The 16,386-nt window shown below is 36.1% G+C and overlaps 3 protein-coding genes across 8 annotated transcripts; 1 reads left to right on the top strand and 2 right to left on the bottom strand.

Moving 5' to 3' along the window:
* Window positions 1-429: 429 nt before the first annotated feature.
* ATPsyndelta (ATP synthase, delta subunit) lies at window positions 430-2,689 on the bottom strand. Its single transcript, XM_022795660.2, has 2 exons — window positions 2,283-2,689; window positions 430-1,055 (listed from the first exon to the last, which is right to left on the bottom strand). Exons 1-2 carry the CDS (start codon window positions 2,552-2,554, stop codon window positions 830-832), a joined length of 498 nt encoding a protein of 165 aa, XP_022651395.1. The 5' UTR covers window positions 2,555-2,689; the 3' UTR covers window positions 430-829.
* A 62-nt stretch (window positions 2,690-2,751) lies between these two features.
* On the top strand, window positions 2,752-11,651 carry FRG1 (FSHD region gene 1). Of its 3 annotated transcripts, none has more exons than XR_015324664.1 (7): window positions 2,752-2,948; window positions 3,152-3,301; window positions 3,951-4,310; window positions 4,846-4,994; window positions 5,647-5,864; window positions 8,658-8,762; window positions 9,851-11,651. XR_015324664.1 is itself a non-coding variant. In XM_086984846.1 (5 exons), exons 1-5 carry the CDS (start codon window positions 2,934-2,936, stop codon window positions 5,767-5,769), a joined length of 804 nt encoding a protein of 267 aa, XP_086840972.1. In that variant the 5' UTR covers window positions 2,752-2,933; the 3' UTR covers window positions 5,770-6,134. The 3 variants fall into 3 exon arrangements, 1 of the variants encoding a protein (XP_086840972.1); XR_015324663.1 differs by having other exon boundaries at window positions 3,145-3,301; XM_086984846.1 differs by lacking the exons at window positions 8,658-8,762; window positions 9,851-11,651 and having other exon boundaries at window positions 3,145-3,301; window positions 5,647-6,134.
* LOC111246289 (ornithine decarboxylase-like) lies at window positions 6,123-16,309 on the bottom strand. Of its 4 annotated transcripts, none has more exons than XM_022795626.2 (10): window positions 15,521-16,309; window positions 12,869-13,304; window positions 11,784-12,007; window positions 11,297-11,454; window positions 10,723-10,888; window positions 10,380-10,521; window positions 8,011-8,102; window positions 6,868-7,073; window positions 6,652-6,693; window positions 6,123-6,289 (listed from the first exon to the last, which is right to left on the bottom strand). In XM_022795626.2, the coding sequence occupies exons 2-10, from the start codon at window positions 13,182-13,184 to the stop codon at window positions 6,223-6,225; spliced, it is 1,413 nt and encodes a 470-aa protein (XP_022651361.1). In that variant the 5' UTR covers window positions 13,185-13,304; window positions 15,521-16,309; the 3' UTR covers window positions 6,123-6,222. The 4 variants fall into 4 exon arrangements, 3 of the variants coding, with proteins under 3 accessions (XP_022651361.1, XP_022651362.1, XP_086840947.1); XM_022795627.2 differs by having other exon boundaries at window positions 12,992-13,304; XM_086984821.1 differs by lacking the exon at window positions 15,521-16,309 and having other exon boundaries at window positions 12,869-15,502.
* Window positions 16,310-16,386: the final 77 nt, after the last annotated feature.

Below are 16,386 nucleotides of genomic sequence, written 5' to 3'. Positions count from 1 at the left end.
TTCATCAAACAGTATTAAGATAATCACAGGTCGTCCTTATTGGCCAAAGAAGGCATATCGATTATGCGACTTTCTGTGGAGCATTACAATTACTCCATGAAATAAAGTGGGCTTTTTTTATTTTTTTTACGAGCTTCTTTGACGTATCCAGTTTTGAACTGTATGCCAGGCTCAGCAACAGTTGCTTCAGCTTCCGTTCAGTTGACCCGAATAAGGAGCTCTGAAGCATCTTTCACAGAGCCTCAAAGGAAAACAGGGTATGCCAGTGACCTGCGAATATATTTTCTGTTATTCTTATTCTTTGCGACGGCCTTGTGAATACAGCGGCGAATCCGCTTTTTATTGTCGTATATTAACTATCATGTTACGTAGATAATACTTATTATAAAATATAACAACCTTAATAGCACTGCCTACAATAAGCATTAGTTATTAATTTCATATCTTATTTATATTTATTATCGCAAGCTTACCATCACATTCTCACATTCCGATTCAAGTGGAACGATTTCTAGTAAAATAACTCAAATCTCTCGCAATACAATAACATTGGATATTCTGCATCTACATTCAGACGACCCTTTAGGACCTTGAAATCACCGCTTTGAATTTGATGATACGAAAAAAAATTCTTTTAACAGAATACCGAACGAGCTATTCTCAGCATCCTTATATCATGCGGGATATCTTCCGAATTTGGTACAAACTAGTTTTTCATTAAGATAAAGAAACTCTCGTCGAGGCCATGATCCGACGCTTTTCTTCAAGTTTTAGTGGACGACCTAACGCAGGTAATTTAGTTGTTCTACATGATGTAGCAGTTGGGCGTTTAGAGTCCGATAACCGCCTTTTGCATAGCCTCATGCACCTCGACGAGTATCTGTGCCTCCATCTTGGCCCCTTCATCTCCAGCAGAGGCAAGCTGTTGCTGAGCTTTCTGAAGGCCGTCCTGCACAAGCCCGCTATCAAGCCTATCTACAGGCACGGCCTGTTCTGCGAGTACTTGCACCGTTGAATCCTCGTTAATTGTAATGGTTCCCGAAGATACGAAGTATCTAGAAATAAAAAAGCAACCGAATAAAGGTTAATAATAAACATTTTCTGGAGATATATAAATCGAAACTCTGGCCAGTATAATAACAATACTACACGTAATGTTACTAATAAAACCAACGTTCGAGTTTTACGCCCTTACTATCAATAAGAATTGCTTCAGATATCTTACAACCATGCGTAACAAGTGCTTCGCGCAAACTTGCAGTTAAAAATTAAGTTTTTGTAGTTCGTCCAATCTTACAGTGCAAAGATGCTTCTCTTACTCTTCCACGCTTCAAAGGATTGAGCCGATATTCAGAGGACCTGCAAAGCGTTGCCAGAAAGCCCGAGGTCACATCAAAACCTAACTCAAGATCACTCCAATATATTGCTTTTGCCCCTCTAATAAAATAAACGTTAAATATTAAGGCATTTTTTGCATAAAGAAGGCCACAACTATAAAAGTAAATTTTGGGATAAATGACTAGTTCGAATATTACAATATTTTTCTTTGCAAACAGAACCTGGTTGACATGCCAACTATAATATTAATAACAAATATTTGGATGTCGTGTGTTGTTTTAAGCACATTTTTCCAATCAAATTGTGCAAATGGAGCACAATCGTTACCAACATACGACGTAAATTTGTTAACACAACCCCACTTCAAAACATAAGGAACAACTGTGAACAAAAGAAACAGTCTGCGATTTAGCTTTGTGTGCAGGACCTGCTGCGCCTACAAAAACAAATGTTCAGTTAAATTTATTTATTTATATACGGTACCATCAAATGATTGGCCTGATAAAGCACCTACATAAATGTCAAATGATTATAAGCGCTTTTCTTTTAGGCACTTCGGCCTCACATGATTTTATATAATTTTCAGTATATAATTTCTAGGTGCACATTTACATAATGAATATTTGCACCTGTTTGCTATGGTCGTGTACATGTGAATTTAACACAAGGCCCGCAATGCGTCTCGACTAACGAGCAACAATAATTATTACCAACGAATAAAGTGAATCAATGAATCAATTTAATATTAATACAATAAATGTAATTACGAGTATCATGCTCATAAGAAAGCTTCAAAGTCGCTTAGCGCCACACAGCTGAGTCGTCTGTTTGCCTGGCTTGGAATCTTTTAACCTTAACTTCGAAAACAACCTTGTAAATATTCCAAAGCCGAAGTGTTTACGCCATACTCTACATAAGAAAACTGACAATATTTTTAGATTTACCTCTTTAGGTCGCCATCCTTCGGGTAAACAGTCACAACGCCAGGTTTTAGCACGGCCAAGCAAGGGACATGATAAGCAAGGATGCCGAAATCGCCAGAGTAGGATGGGACGTCGACCTGTTTCACATCGGCGTTATGGTAGTACATTTCCGATGGAGAGGCCAGTGTGAAAGCCATTCCTTCACGCGCTGGAGCAGCATCTGCCAGGCTACGCCGGCTTAGCGTGCGGCCAATCTGGCGGCCCATCGAAGCCAAGATTCGCTGGCCGATCATTTTTGATTTCTAACGCACAAACGTAAGGAACAAATCCTTTCTTACGGCAAACCTTTCGTGACACCGATGCAATACCCGTGCACAGAATAACCTTCACGAGATAAGCAGAGCAAGCGCGGCCAGACACAGACCTATCGATGAAAACTTGTGTCTGGGAAATATTGCGGGCGATAGTGATTTGTACTGAAAGTTCTGCGCCTAAAAAGAACTAAGAAGTCCTGGTGTTTTAAATCTTGAATTCTCTATTTATATTTGTATGTAAACATGTGCCCAGCTTAGGATTCAGCCGATGCATGCGTACTGTACTAGTGAACTTAAGCAACCTTTTTTGGGCAAAAAGTGTTCAGGATGATGTAAAAGACGTAGATGTGAATCCTGTATGCGTATATTGTATGTGAGTATGACGGTGGTTTAAATAATGGTAATATTTATATAATAAGTATCGTGACAAATATATAAGGATCTAATTTGTAGACCGAGCACAAAAACGTACCAGATGTACTATATTGGTTCACAGTGTATTACTCAGCCTTCTGCATTACCATAACAGATCATTTAGTAAAAGCTTTAGCAAAATAACTATTCCTTAGATTACAGACACGATTTGCGACTGCAAACAGAAGTTCATTAATATGGATTACGGTGTCGTTAGGTCTGCAAAGCTTACCTTTAAAGGCGACAATAGATCGCATAAGAGTAAAAAGAAGAAAAAGGAAAAACGAAAACGCCCGCATAGTGACGGAAGTGGTTAGTATTAGTCAAAGGATTAATATGAACTGGAGAGATGCATAACGTAGATAAATCGGACTAAATTGGCGAGCATATCCTGTATAACGCAAAACTTATTTGTTTATACTTGACGTAAACGATATCATCATAAAATACAATTCTATCGTAGCTTTTCTAATGGTCGGATGCGCTTGATGTCAAAGGTACGTGTTCGAATAGATATTCTAGGTAATTATTTCTTATTTAAGAAAATTACCTAGAATATCTATTCGATTGACTTGATAAACTGTGAATGGAATTGTACATGTGTTTCAAAGCGCCATTTAAATTTGGAGTTAGAAACCTTTTTTACTATTTTCTTTCACAAAACGTAGTACCCTCAAGAAAATGCGTATTACTTAAGCAACTAGAAATCCAGCAAAAAAAAAGAACATCCGTAAGCATAGCTAGTTTTTCGTTTATTCGAGGCAAGAGATTTTAGAAGTATGTACCTATTTACCATCGTATCAACAATCAATTATTTTCAGATTTGGAATTAGTATATTATCTTAACGGGTTAATTAGATTACATTTTTGGGTCATTTTAAAATAGATGTTCTAAAATATGGAAAACCTGTTGAGTCAAAGTTGTTTGGTCAATTAAGCATAGTTTAATTGGGCTTCTTAGGTGAGGACAAGCCAAGCTCGTCAGATGGCATTAAAGGTTGGAAGATAGCTCATGACATTCTGGATTTACGTGGTTGCGTGGCTATTAGATGGTCCGATGGACGATTCGTTGGCGCACGAAATTCTGGTGCAGTCGAATTATGGACAAGTGAAGATGACCCCGCCCCAGAGCCCGCTCAAATGTTCACGTTATTACGTGCCAGCGACAATCAATTAGCCATTAAGACAGGCTATGGTAAATTTATCTCGCCGGAGGGTGTTGATTGTAAGTTACGCGCGGTTACTGAAGCGGTCGGGCTTCTCGAGCAATGGCAACCTGTGTTCCAAGACGGGAAAACGGCGCTACTTTCTGGAGCGAAGAGTGGGTGCATACATTAATAGTGTTTGAACTAAACAGTAAAATGTGATTGATTTGACGCAATTAATCATTGTCAGTAGCATATATATCCAGTATTTTCTTTGTCTGTACTCAGGAGAGTCTCAGTGTTTCATTCAAGTTTTTTTCTGTTCCAAATATTTACGTCAGCGTAACTATGGGTGCACCTTTTTGTTCACAACATGTATAAATTGATTTAATAGAAATGTAGATGTACAGCTTTGGTTTGAGAAGACTCGATACTAAAATAACAAAGAAGCTAAATTGGGCAGGCCACTTAGGTAATCATTTTACTAATCTTATTAGTTGTCTTTGGTTAGTTTTTGATTAGAGTATATGCATCTTTGTTATCAAATTACATTAAAAAAGAAACATTTCAAATTGACATGAAATATCAGAAACAGTACCTGAATAGCTTGCCGAAGTTGATTTAATTTAAAAAAATAAAATAAAGCAATTCATTGAAAGAATTTACTTGCGAGTTATTATTTGTAACTATTCTTTTTTTGTCTCATTTTAGATAATTTCGTAACAGCTTGCCGCGGCGAGCTGTTTGCGTCTGTTTCCACTGTAAAGGGCGACAACGAAACATGCGAATTCCTCTACGAGGCATCGGGAACTGAAGATCAAGAGGCTATCAAAAAGAGTAAGATCGCTGATCCTAGAAAGGTAAGATCTTACGCAACTTTGTTGCTCCCCAAATTATTTCATCATTGTATCTTTCATTCACATTAACAATGAAAAATTTATATTCGAGTTACAGTAGGCAGCTTACTTTTACAGTGTTTACGAATGTGTGTACATATATATATATATATATATATATATCAGTGAAAAGTGGGTTTTAAAAGTATTAGATTACCTTATTGTTCCACACCTATTAATTTAAATAATCGAATAGAAAGTAATCGTCTAAAATAAAAAGCATTCTGTCAGAATAAAGAATCGTCACACACTACAATTGTGTACAGAATCCAGTAAGAGTCCTTCTATATATTTCTAATAACTTCCATGACTACGAACAGTTAGCATGCTTGAGCGACATCTCGGTGCTCCCGTTGCGAATGGATAAAATAATCAACATGTCGATCGGTCGATGATTAGTTCTTCGCATATTTTAGCGTCCTAAAGCATTATGTTGGATTTTGTCTTTTCTCTTAAGCAAACATTCTATTCAGTTCAACTTGTTTTACAGCCTTTGTAGTATAATTATGAGGTGTTCTAGATTTTTCTTCTGATTTATCATTCAAGCGAACGTGTTCGAAATAACATTTCTTTTGATATTTACTGTATTTTATTTGTTGTGCACAATTGTTCAAAGATCGCCCGAAAAGCCGGACTGAGCAAGGATCGAATTCGGGAGCTGGAAGCTAAAGGCGAAAGCCTCTACGAAGCAATCCTAGACCACCGCGCCAAAGGAAAGAGTGATAAATTCTGCAAGTGAGAACTAAGTCAGAAATGCGAATTCGACATTCAAAACGAAAGAGTTGCTTCGCCTACCAATAAGCGAAGGTGGACGAGTAACACTTATTGATCTAAGTAAGTTCAACGTTACTTCGTTTCTTTCATTTGATCAAATGTAAGGGAAATTCACATCAAACTAACATTCATTGACGGATTCAGACAAATGATCATAAATGCAAACAATCATGTAATATGAATGTATATCTCCATCTCCTGTTTCCTGTATCCATCTCAGTTTTTAATGTGTCTCATTCGATAGAGAAGCTTTATACTTTTAGTAAACATGACTTGTGTATTATTATATAATGTATAAGAAAATAAATTTATGGAGGATAACGATGAATATTTTTTGGAGTTTATTATTCATTATATAATTTTTTACGGCACGTTTTCAGTCTATATTAGATGTAGTATTTCATCTCTTATTTAGTATCTATATATATTTACCGCCAAGAGATCGGCTTTCAACTTCCCTCTTCATGTGATTTGTGAGAGCCTCCCTGAAACGTTGCATGTGCGGTCAGTAGTCATTTGTCTAGACGCTTTCTTTTTGTTGTTATATCGTTTTAATTTAAAGTTCTAATATAATAATGGAACATACCTGTAGTGATAGATTTAGGTATATTTCAGGTGTTAATATTGTATTTATGTTATTTTGAAGAATTTTTAAAGCGCGCCTTGCTTTATTGTCAGAAACACGTCCATGTTGCGTTCTTTAGGGGACGTAAATACGTATGAAAATTTGGGTTGATAATCATATACTTTAAAATCGAATACTATATCTAACTATTATAGTAATAAGTCGTGTGCAAATACTTTTAATCAGCAGGATCAGCTGTATTACAATATTTAAGTTGTGTACCTTGCAGCTTCTAAATCTGTTGGACTACTAGAGCGGTAAAACCTGAAATTCAAGCGAAATAAAACCAGTTTAGCCAAACATGTAGTCTACCACTTGTCAATTAAATTACATCATTCAGTTCTTGCGTTTTAACAATTATTGGTGTGTTCTACATTAAGTAGCACAAGTGCATATAAAAAATCTTGTGTTTTGCCAAATAGTAGAATATGCACGTACCTGGTCGGCCTCTCGAGCATGTTAAATCCGGTCTCGATAGCTTCGGTGTAAGCGCCCTGGTTGTAGAAAAGTAACCACTCGCCTATTTCAAGAGCTGGTAGATTCCACTGTTTGACAATGATGTCTACGCCATCACATGTGGTCCCGTAGATACGTGTGGGTACAAGACCTTCTCCACATGAATCTTCACTATAAACTGTTGACGACTATGATCGAACAAAAGAGGAAACATCAAAATATATGGAAAAAAAAAAACTGAAATTAGTATCTAAGGGCTTTTTGTCCAAAGGGTGTTTCAGTAACTTATTTTTCAATTAATTCGTGTACCGTCCAGGTTAGGTAAACACCATTCGAACAGTTTATCATAAATGACATGGTTACTGGCGACGACACTAATCACAGCTACTATTTTGTAGCTTTCACGTTCAGGCCACAATGCCCGCTATCTGTACTTATATAGATGTTACGTACCCTACTTTTGTGATATAATTTACAACAAGCTTTCGCACGAAAGCGCAAAATCCATTTTGGAAAAGTTTAGCAAATTGATTTTTTTTATATGAAATATAAATAGTACATTTAATTGCTTTCTTCGAACTACTAGTGGATTTAGCAATTTTGATAGTTTCTGTAGTAGCATTATGTATTGAGAAGCCCTACTGCGCGATGAATCCTTAATTAGCCTACCTTTGGTTTTTTAGCCCAGTTTTGAAGCGTTTATATCGCAAAATTTTTAAGATACGTTAGTAGATTATTAAAGACATCAAGAAATATGAAATATGAATAACTAAGCATTTCGAAGCTTGACATATTCTTTTGCGCGGAAGCCCATATTCCTGCCTACTTTTTCTTTCTTTTAAGGGAGCCTATTTTGCTAATATTTGCGTAGCTGTCTTCCCTTAATGGTGGAGTATTAAAATAATTTTGAACGTATTCCAAAACTCAAAATATATTGATTATGTTTTGCGTCGAAACTTTGCATATATATTTGTGTTTTGTGTTTTTCTCCCTTCAAGAAAACGTCTGAGATACATTCCAGGTTATTATTTGAAACTTGTTATTAATTAAAAATCAAAGCACATGGGCACTCGTACGAGTCACTGCGGTAATATACAAAATTAACCATTAAATTTATTGAAACACCTGCATTGGTTGAATTCGAAGATAATAGTCTCCATACAGGGCCGGTAGAAATGACATATAAACGGAGTCGCTGACGTAAATGTGGTTGATTTCTGAAAATTCAGGAGTTCGCATTTTGACATATGCAGAAATATATACATGCAAAATAAATACCGTAACAGCCGTGTACTCATTACATACAATACGCGTGATAGATAAAATGATGACAGGGCTTGTTATTGAATACGTTGTTATTTGGCTGTTAGTGTAAGCAGTTAGTGAAAAACAAGCATCTTCATATACGGGTTTGGTAGAGAAACGTGTATATGGAAGACACAGCTTGTGAGAGAAACGTACACACAATATATGAGTACTCCAATTCTTTGTGTATACAAATATTTTTTAAGCAATGCGAAAGCGAAGAAGGTTTGAATCCTTGAATGCTGAAGACATTGAAGCTGGTTAGCATTCGATTAAACTATGTTAATTATGAATTATTATAATATTTTTTATATTAAGCATGAATTAATGCTATTTAATTTGAAATTTTAAAAAATGCCAATAATAATTGGATTCGCTACTAGATAATGAAAACTCCAATCAAATTGGCTTTTTTTAAGAATTAGGCCAAGGATTTTTACAATTAAATACGATTAACATCTTCACAGGAGTTCATTATTGACGGAATCGAGAGGTGGAAAACTTCCGCAGAAATAAGTGAGGCTATAAGCAGATGAATTGGTGACATAATACAAGCAATATCAAATGAGCAGGTATGCAGAGAAACTCTAACATTTTAATTTTTTTTTTATTAAGACCGTATTACCGTATTTTGGCTCTAACCGGTTTGACTGCAAGAAGGGGATGATTTTAAAATTTGAAAGTAAAAGGCTAAGCCGAAGGAGTCTAAACAAAAAAAAACCCCTAGTAAACAGAAAATTATTTTTAATATATGCAATTTGAATTACGCACGCTATTATTTAATGCAGCTAATATATGATATTCGATTTATTGTGATTAGTTTAATTAAATTAAAATTGTTTCATCTTTAGTATCATAAAGTATGAAACTTAGTCTAGCAAACTTGATAATTAGGTGTTAGTTTTTAAAATGAAAACGTTTTAAGTATTACCTTAGTGCGCAGGTTATTTTTCGAACAAGAGTATAGACATTGGCAAACGCCTACAAGCGTCTTTTATCCTGGTCTGCATCGAGTTTTGAATGCACACATGTGATGATGCTTCTTAAAAATGCAGTAACAGGAGGAATAATTTGTCGCAAATAAGCATGATAACCCCCATAGATTATAAGCCTTGTTTTTCTGATGTGGGCGGTGTCATTGTTTGTGATTATTTAGCCTGTAGATGTGTAGAAAATAATTATAAAGCCGGTTCTTGATCCGTTTCTAAGTGGAGTAAAGGTCCCATAACCAATGCAAAAATTACGTTTTGACAAAATAAGGAAACTTCGCGCACAATTCAGAAACGACCTTCTATTTAAGGCATTTCAAATAGACTCAACTCATCTGATTTGAAAGCTGGCGATACCTTCTCATTGATACCTATTCTAAACTTCAACAAGTGAAGTATAATAAATGATTGCGCCTGCGCCTCCATGAAGGCTACACGATAAAAATATATTGTAATACTATTGTAAATACTTGTTTTATGCGATATTAGGTAAATTTATAAGATACTTTGTTGAGAGGCTTCTGCCGTTTAAAGGAGTATATCAGTATTAATATGTTACTCTTAGCGTATTGAGTGTAACACCACGTCGGTAACAGGCTAGAAGTACGCGCGACGTTTCACGCGTACAGCCAATAATACAGCAGCGTCTCACTTACTCTTATAACTTCCAGAACGCTGGTTACGAGGATCACCGGTTAATCAACTATACGAATTACGTACGACTGTGATAAAACCAATACCTAAAGCTCCTTACTGCTATTATATAATAGAGGCTGGTAAGCGGGCCATCAAAATATGGTCTGCTAGAAAAAATTAGATGTTGCTGGTTTAAGCTCGGCTGTGCGTGATCACATATTGATCAAATAAATGCGGCATCAAAGGATGCGTTTGAAGTGCGCACTAAACCTTACGATGTGGTTCTCAAAAAGATACATGTGTTAAGATATAAATATAAAATACTCTCGAAGATATATAATACCACTACTTTCGTGTAACTCACATATTTGGCAAACTAAGAAGAACCGTATCTTTCATCGAACCCTTGTCCAAGACCTGATATTATTAGTTGATTGCATCTAGCATAGGCTTATTATTGTAGCAATAGTACATTATGTGACAAAGATGATGGTGAACAATATATGATGCGATGAAATATGAATGTTTATTTAAGAAGTTGGTATTTTTTTTTATATAACTCACCCTTGTAGTTCCTTTTGCCAACCACTCGACAAATGAGAGTAAGTGCTGAACCAACAAAGAAGGTACCGGGCTCTGAGATTAGCTGGTAGCCTGCATCCGAAGGGAATAGTAAATCACTTTCTTTACGGATGCTTTCTGCTATCTGAAAAGAAGGCAAGTGAATGTTTCCCGAATCCTGTTCCAGGAGTTTTAATGCATGAGTATTTTTTATTCTTTCTGGTGTACGCAATGTATCTGCTTTGCTTTATTTCCTTTACGAAATCCTTTATGTTCCAGATTTTGTCATTTGTAAGGATAAAAGAGAACGAAGAAAAAAACATGTACTAGTGTAATCCTTGTGCACCTTGCGAAAATTGACTTCTTGCCCTCGAAACCCTTCGAAGCCGCCTCCAATGTCAATCAGTTTCGGGGAGTATCCAAGCTGGATGGCTTCTTGTTCCGCTTGTTTGCACAGACGAAGCGCGTTTCTATATACGTCGGAACCTTGATTCTGACACCCGACGTGAAAACTATGCTTGCAAGAATATTCCCAAAACGAATGTCAACGTTTATGGTGCTTTACTGTTATAAATCAGTCGTGGTCTTTTAGTAAGAGGTGTTAACACTAGTACGAACGCAACGGTGATAACCCCAAATGAGGTTACGACATAGTAATAATAATACAGGTCTATACTGTTTGCTATATAATAATATATTAACCTGAGATCTTGGCACGTGGAATATTTTCATGTACAATCGGTGTTAATGAAAGCTGTATAATCCAGAAGCCTAATACCTATGAAACATTGAACATAATAATTTCTAAAGTTGTAATTGCTAAGTTTTGGATTTTTTTAATTGTATATTGTTGCAATATTTAATAATTTGTACACAAAGCCAAAGGGTTCGGTAAACATTTACTGACACAGATCTGCTACCTGAACCCAATAACTTTTAACGATAAAGCTCGAGCTTTTTTTAGAAGCTTTTCTGCTTCTTCGGGTAGACATCCGAACTTTTCCGACATTTTGTAGCGGTCCGTATTTATAACTTTTAGTCGAAGAATCAGCTCTGCCTCAGAGTAGAATTGTTTAATCTGGAAATATATACAGGTATTAAATAGCATTTGGATGAAGAGAAATGATGCAAATTAAGTTTTTATTTGTTACTGGAATAAGCTTAATTTGAAGAATATTGATATGAAGCTATTTTCTACGCATACTATCTGCGTACTTCTGCATACACTGATTACTCTAAAACTATTTAACAATAGAATATTACTTCGACCTACGATCTACTTTTTGTACTTACTTATTTAGATTTGCTTGTTGTAAAATACAAGATGATTTCGACCAAAGTTCTATGTTTTAGACGAAATAGCATTGAAGCACACGTTACGTGTATCGGTGTGAAAGTCTTCCAAACCTTATCTAGTTCAGCAGAGTTGTCGAAGGTCATCCTAGCTACTCCATTATTCTTGGCGTATTGAAGATACGAAGGTGACTTCACTGTGTGCGCATAGACGATACGGTTAGGAGAAATTCCCATCGAAAGAACTAAGTTGATCTCATTACGAGTAGCACAATCAAATCCAAGCCCATGTTGCTGGAAGATACTTAGAATTGCCACATTCGCATTACATTTCACCGCTGCGTACGACAAATCGAGCCGCAATGCATAACAAACAAACAAACAGATCAAATAATAACATAAATGAGAAACGAGTTAATAGCATTCATGGACCTCGACTAGTAATTGCGAGTAAATTAGATGCAACAAATAATAGAAAAAATAAGGACATATTTGATGATGATAAATTTTCCGCAGATGTGTTAGTGTATTTTAATAGTTATTTTTTTTTATATTTGCATTATAATTATTATGAGAGTTTGCGGCACGTTCTTGTTGCTGCACATATGTATAGTAGTTTTAAAGCTAGCCTTTGTCTATTGAAAGCTGTTAATTGTTGGCTCTAAATTTTTTTTGTTCTTTATTTTTTTGCTAGCCTAAAAGCGTCGCGCCTTAGACATCGAAAAATCTTAGGCAAGAAAATAAAAAATCGATTAACCTTGAACTAGCTACGCTTTTAACCGACCCTCACCTCGCCGTTTACGTACGTTGGTAAACTATATAACTCACTTCAACTACCGCCCGGTCTATAACTACCAGAGATGGTGCCGTTCTATGGGTGCTGAATCGCTTCGCCGTTACTATTGGTGAACCCGTAAAATCGTCGTCGATTACACCGACGGGATTTCAGTGTAGCTTCAAAGTCTGCTTGTTTGAACCCCTAGCCAAACCGTCGTTAATTGGCCTTTTGACAACCCAGCAAGTTTAGAGGAACTCATTTGGCTCGAACTCGTTCTCCTCTTCGTCAACTAGCTATAGCTCTTTTCCCAATATACTTTGAGCCAGCTTCGGTTTTCGGTAAGAGCCATTCCAACAAAAGAGAAGACTGGTAAAGATATCAAAATTAACAGTCCATACATACAGCTTGCTAAGTTACGTACCAACTTTAAAAGTGACAGCATCCGGCTCGAATAGATGTTGCAAGGAAATAAGCACTGTAAAGAAGCATATCGCTCTTCCAATCGAAGATTCATAGTGAACAGACACTTCACAAATCTGCTTACCGTAATGCGGTCGTACTCTCGGCAGCACTTCGTTCCACAGTTTAATTTTATATCTGAGATCATCGAAATCAATTATGTAGAATGGTGTCTCTGCGTCTGATCTCTCAGCCGTAATTTTACGGCTAAGAGTGACTATTGGATCCATTGAAGAATTACACGTTGGCCATAAGGCGAATTGTGGAACACTCTCCATTGCCTTATTATTAGCACACGCAGAATGTACACGTTTATCAGAGATATATATAGTCTTCAGATGAATTTTTATTAACCGGAAGATTATTTGGGCACGGCCTCCGTATGCACTTTGCACGACCTACGGACAAATCGAAATAAAGACTGATATTATGATTTCGTCAAATATAAAAATTTTAGTAAGGCGTTTTTGAAAAGCCTATTTTCAACTATTAGTGCACGGGCAATCAAACAGGTATGACAAAAATAAGCCTGTGTTAAATTTGAGGCGCGCTACATTTCGACGTATCGGCAATACCACCCGTTAGAACTCGACAATATCACTCGATAAAACTTATTAAGTCCGCTAAGCTGTACATTTATCCCACAAGCGCGTCGTTTCTAATGTGATAGCACCTGTTTAGATAAGCTATCTTAAGAATAATATCGTAATAAAAAACGATAGTAAAATTAATCAAAACGAGGTAAGAAAACGCACAGTAGATTTAGCAAAAGAAAACAAGTCTGGACATGGCGGTGAAAAGCAACGTACTATTATTAAACCAACGATTTCAAATTATTGCGGCAATCAAAAAGTCCTAGCAGAGGTCCCTTAACAACCCGCGTAAAGCTATGTAAGCTTCAGAAAGATTAAAATGATTAATTAAAAAAGAGTCGCATCGTCATTTTGTGTCTACTGGCACAAGGCCTCCTTCCATTTATACAAATAAAATTGTGTATGGTTTTGGACCCAGATTTCTGTAACTTATGTGTCTCATTTATTTGAACTGCACAATCGAATACCTCGAATAATAAAATGAGGATAATTTAAAGAATTTTCTGTAGATACTTGTGCTATGAAGTCCTAAACAGTTGGATTGACAACATCAAGATTGCATACTGCACCTATCTTAACTTGAAAGATGTCAGGCGATGGTGAATTAAGTTTTCAGGTAAAATGAATATAAAACCCTTTTTAGCTTCGTCTTTTGTTATGTAATATATGTATTCTATACAACAAATAATCTTAAACGTATTACAGTGCCTGCAGACCAGATCTAGTTCATTCGTTTCACAGTCTTATAATGCAATCGTTCAAAGGAATGTTTTCCAGTGCTGATCGGAACGTCTTGGCAATTCTGGCACGACAGAATCGGATTGATCGCCCTGTAGAATAAACTACGCTTCAATAAACATGGATTTTTGTCTCTGCATTAGAAGCTTCAGAATAAAAATCGTAACGAATAAAGAAAGAGTAGAGCGCCAATAACGCAAACAGAAAGAAACCGCAGCTGTGGCACGCTGGCATAATATTCAACGCGCTAATACCGTTTCTAGAATTCCAACCGTTTTTAACCCCACCAAACGACACTAAGTTGAACTGCATTACTTTTGGTATGGCACTAACAATATGTTCAACATCATGTTTGTACTTGCAGTAATTCTCATTTTGTTTTCTATTGATTGTTATAATAAGTGTACTAATTATTGCAATTGTTACGTTTTTACTAAACAATCATGCCAGATTATAGCAATGCGTATAGTGCATATCTGTGATGCCAACATGTGCAAGAGTTTCAACAAGAGATTTCGTGTTTTTATATAGAGAAGTTGTAATGGAGGATATCTAGTTGTCCGATATAGGAACTCATCAGACGAATCCGAACGTCCGGTAAAAGGCAGGCTCAACAAGAGCAAATTTTTTTGTCTTCAAACCGTTTACTACTGACCAGTAGATTTAATGAATGAGCCGTCTCCCTGTTATAATACGTTTTTTTGAAACGTAATGAGAATATGTGGGCCATTTCCACCCCTGGCATAATTGACGATCATCACATCTGTCATGCTTAGACTTCTTTTTAAGAAACCGAATCTCAGCCGGCAAACTCTAAGGTAGCGCAAGAAGTTGACAAGGCCATGTTATAGCAGAGATAATAAATTAAAAGCTGCTGGGGAATTCTAAGTGGCAAAATCTACTACGCAACGCATATTAGGCCCATTTCATGTAACAAGTTCCGTTGGTTGAGCTCAGAAATTAGTAGTCTCTAAAGATCTTTCTACTTCTTCTACGCTCTGTGTGAAATTTACCTGTCACTATTTAGAAATTTATAGAGCCAATGCTAGTATATTAATCAAAAGTCAGCGATTAACATTGTATAGACTGTAGGGTGTAATAACTAAAACCTTAACTTTTTGCTTCGTTAAACAGAATTTATTCAATTTCTAATATTAGGAACACATTTTCACTTTAGGCATTCTCATAGAAGGGCTCATTTTAGTTAAACTAAATTGAAAGTTCATGAGAGTCGGAGTTACAACTGCTGCTAACATTAAGAATGCTTTTCGCATAGAACTTACCGGTTTGATGACAACGAACTAAAAGACTTTGCAACGAATTATATATAAAACAATGGCCAAGCAGAATCATAGACGATATTGTCAATCGACCATCGACAGCAGTGTACAGTGACGAAAGTATCTATCCTTGTTACACCTTCGATTTGCTGTGGAAAGAGTAAATCCTTTTGAAAAGAATTAAGTTAACCAGGCGTCTGATAGCATGCGCCACAGATCGTATCTCATGTCGTCGAACCCCATTGTCTTACCTAACGTATCTCCATCAAAATGTTAACGATGGCATTTTCAAAAAAATGTTGACAAATGGTGCGTCGAAAAAAAAGATAATGGTGTCGTTGGGTGGCGTGACATTAAATTTATTTCAAGCACGCTTATTCTTAGCCGGATAAGCAGCACCGTTTAGTTAAAGATTTATTTAACTGACTATGATTATGTTTAATTACTACTAGTATTATTATGTAACGAAATAGGGTGCTATCTAAAAGACTGATTGACGTACATGAGAGCGACGTCGGGCACTTAGTTGAAGAAGCGACCGATTACTGAAAGGAAAAATATTTCGAGCGCCGAGTATCACTAACGAGAACGTGAGTGAGTTATTTAAATAAAATAACTGCATGCTCTTGCTCATATATATATATATATATATATATATATATATATATATATATATATATATATATATATATATATATATATTACAAAGGCGGATAGAAAAACAACAAAAAAATAAGCGAAGTATTTTCCTGAAAGTCCAGTGTTTCAAACTTCTACTGAAACCTCCTTAGTCAGCTTGAATAATTAACAATTGCGTCTCATGGCTCTATTACTCCAGCAGTTCTATAAGTTTTAAAATTCGGCCCTAT

Source organism: Varroa destructor, unplaced genomic scaffold, assembly GCF_002443255.2.
Source record: "Varroa destructor unplaced genomic scaffold, Vdes_3.0 BEIS01000003.1, whole genome shotgun sequence".
Classification (NCBI taxonomy): domain Eukaryota; kingdom Metazoa; phylum Arthropoda; class Arachnida; order Mesostigmata; family Varroidae; genus Varroa; species Varroa destructor.
Note: the sequence above shows the minus strand (reverse complement) of the source record. Positions and strands in the feature narration are given on the sequence as shown.

Coding starts and splice junctions, on each gene's coding strand:
- FRG1 (XM_086984846.1), top strand. Junction 3,302..3,950: donor CCCGCATAGTGACGGAAGTG/GTTAGTATTAGT, acceptor TGGGCTTCTTAG/GTGAGGACAAGCCAAGCTCG. Junction 4,995..5,646: donor AGATCGCTGATCCTAGAAAG/GTAAGATCTTAC, acceptor AATTGTTCAAAG/ATCGCCCGAAAAGCCGGACT.
- LOC111246289 (XM_022795626.2), bottom strand. CDS start 13,184: ATGGAGAGTGTTCCACAATTCGCCTTATGGCCAACGTGTAATTCTTCA. Junction 12,008..12,868: donor TGCTGTCACTTTTAAAGTTG/GTACGTAACTTA, acceptor TGTCGTACGCAG/CGGTGAAATGTAATGCGAAT. Junction 10,522..10,722: donor AAGAAGTCAATTTTCGCAAG/GTGCACAAGGAT, acceptor CCTTCTTTTCAG/ATAGCAGAAAGCATCCGTAA.
- ATPsyndelta (XM_022795660.2), bottom strand. CDS start 2,554: ATGATCGGCCAGCGAATCTTGGCTTCGATGGGCCGCCAGATTGGCCGC. Junction 1,056..2,282: donor AAGGATGGCGACCTAAAGAG/GTAAATCTAAAA, acceptor TTTTATTTCTAG/ATACTTCGTATCTTCGGGAA.